The following is a 1548-nucleotide window of genomic DNA, read 5'->3' as shown; positions in this document are numbered from 1 at the left end:
ATATACTTCTTCTTCATGAAAACTTTTGACACTGAATAAAATATTAATATTTTAATATTATTTTATTAATAAAATATTATTTTATTCCAAAAATTTCCTCTTGCCTCCTCTTGTTTCTTGGCACCCAAAATACCTTATTATGCCTCAATTGACTTCCGAATCACTTTGATCCCTCAAATTCTTCTCCGATAAAAATATTATTATTTTATTATTATTTTCTCGCACGCGGAATATTTTATCTCAAACTATTTCTTAGGCCTACTTGGACCTTAACAACATTAGAAAACTACTTTTAGGGGCTCACCAAAAAAAATGATGAAATTACCCCTAGTTCGTTTTATCGCGTCTACTACTAGTTATGGGTCAATAGCGGTCAAGGTCTCACACATACTTGATGCAAACAAGTTGACAGGCCTAAATTTTATTGGCTGGTTTTGCAATATCGAGATTGTCTTGAAACAAGAGAAAAAGGCTTATATCCTAGATGGTCTTATTCTTGAGGAACCTAGTGATGTTGCTACAAATGAGGAAAGAGAAGCTTATAGAGTTTATATGGATGATCTCGCTCAAGCCACATGTGTGATGTTGGCTAGTATGTCTCCAAATCTTCACAAGCTACATGAAGCTGTGAATGCCTTGGTTATTATCCTAAACCTTAGAGAAATATTCGATAAGGAAAGTCGCACAAAGTGATTCGACATTTCAAGGGAATTGTTTTGATGTAAGATGTTTGAAGGAAGCCCAGTAAGGCCTTATGTGCTAAAGATGATAGGATATATCACTCAACTCGAGCAGTTGGATTAGACCATGGATTGTGATTTGAGCATAGACCTTGTACTTTCTTCACTGCTAGAGAGCTATTAACAATTTGTGTTGAATTTTAACTTGAACAAGATTGAGGTGACCCTTTCACCATTACGAAGGAAAAGCTTTCAGTTCATCTTGTCTCTTATAAGAAAAATAAAAAAAAGAAAAGAAAATTTTCTAAAAAAGATAAGGGTGAAAAGGCATCAACTTTAAAAGGTATGAAACCTATTGGAGGAGTGAAGAAGGACAAGGACAATGAAAAATGCCATTTCTATAACAAATTAGGGCATTGGAAGCGTAATTGCAAGGATTATCTTGAATCCATTAAAGGGAGAAAACAAAAGAAAGCTTCCACATCAGGTATGAATCATATGATTATTTATTTTTCACTACTTGGTATATGATACATTACTCTTTATTAATGGTTTTAATATGTATGACATATTGAAGGAACAAATGACAAGGAACAGTAAAGAATAGGACCATAAAGGCGACAACCTCGGTTGATGGTGATTAAGCTTGTTGGCCTAGATTAAATTGTGGAACAATAAATACTTTTAGAAGATTTAATGTTTCATGGCATGATTGCCTAGATGAAATGTTTTCGTTTTGGGCCTATGGCTAAATATTTTATTTTTTGTTTGAGAAACATAGATTTATATTTTGCTAGCACGAGATGCTGAGCTTATATATTTATATTTACATTACATCTGATTTTATTTTGGAATTGATCTAAATTAT

The 1548-nt window shown here is 32.8% G+C and overlaps 1 protein-coding gene across 1 annotated transcript; it reads left to right on the top strand.

Annotated features, from left to right (window-relative positions):
• Nucleotides 1-312: 312 nt before the first annotated feature.
• Nucleotides 313-693, top strand: LOC148764643 (uncharacterized). The gene has a single exon (XM_088807642.1). It carries the CDS (start codon nucleotides 313-315, stop codon nucleotides 691-693), a length of 381 nt encoding a protein of 126 aa, XP_088663768.1.
• Nucleotides 694-1548: the final 855 nt, after the last annotated feature.

The sequence above is a fragment of the Theobroma cacao genome, chromosome 1 (genome assembly GCF_053813885.1).
Source record: "Theobroma cacao isolate CCN51 chromosome 1, ASM5381388v1, whole genome shotgun sequence".
In the NCBI taxonomy this organism is placed as follows: Eukaryota; Viridiplantae; Streptophyta; class Magnoliopsida; order Malvales; family Malvaceae; genus Theobroma; species Theobroma cacao.
This window is presented reverse-complemented; position numbering and strand designations above follow the sequence as displayed.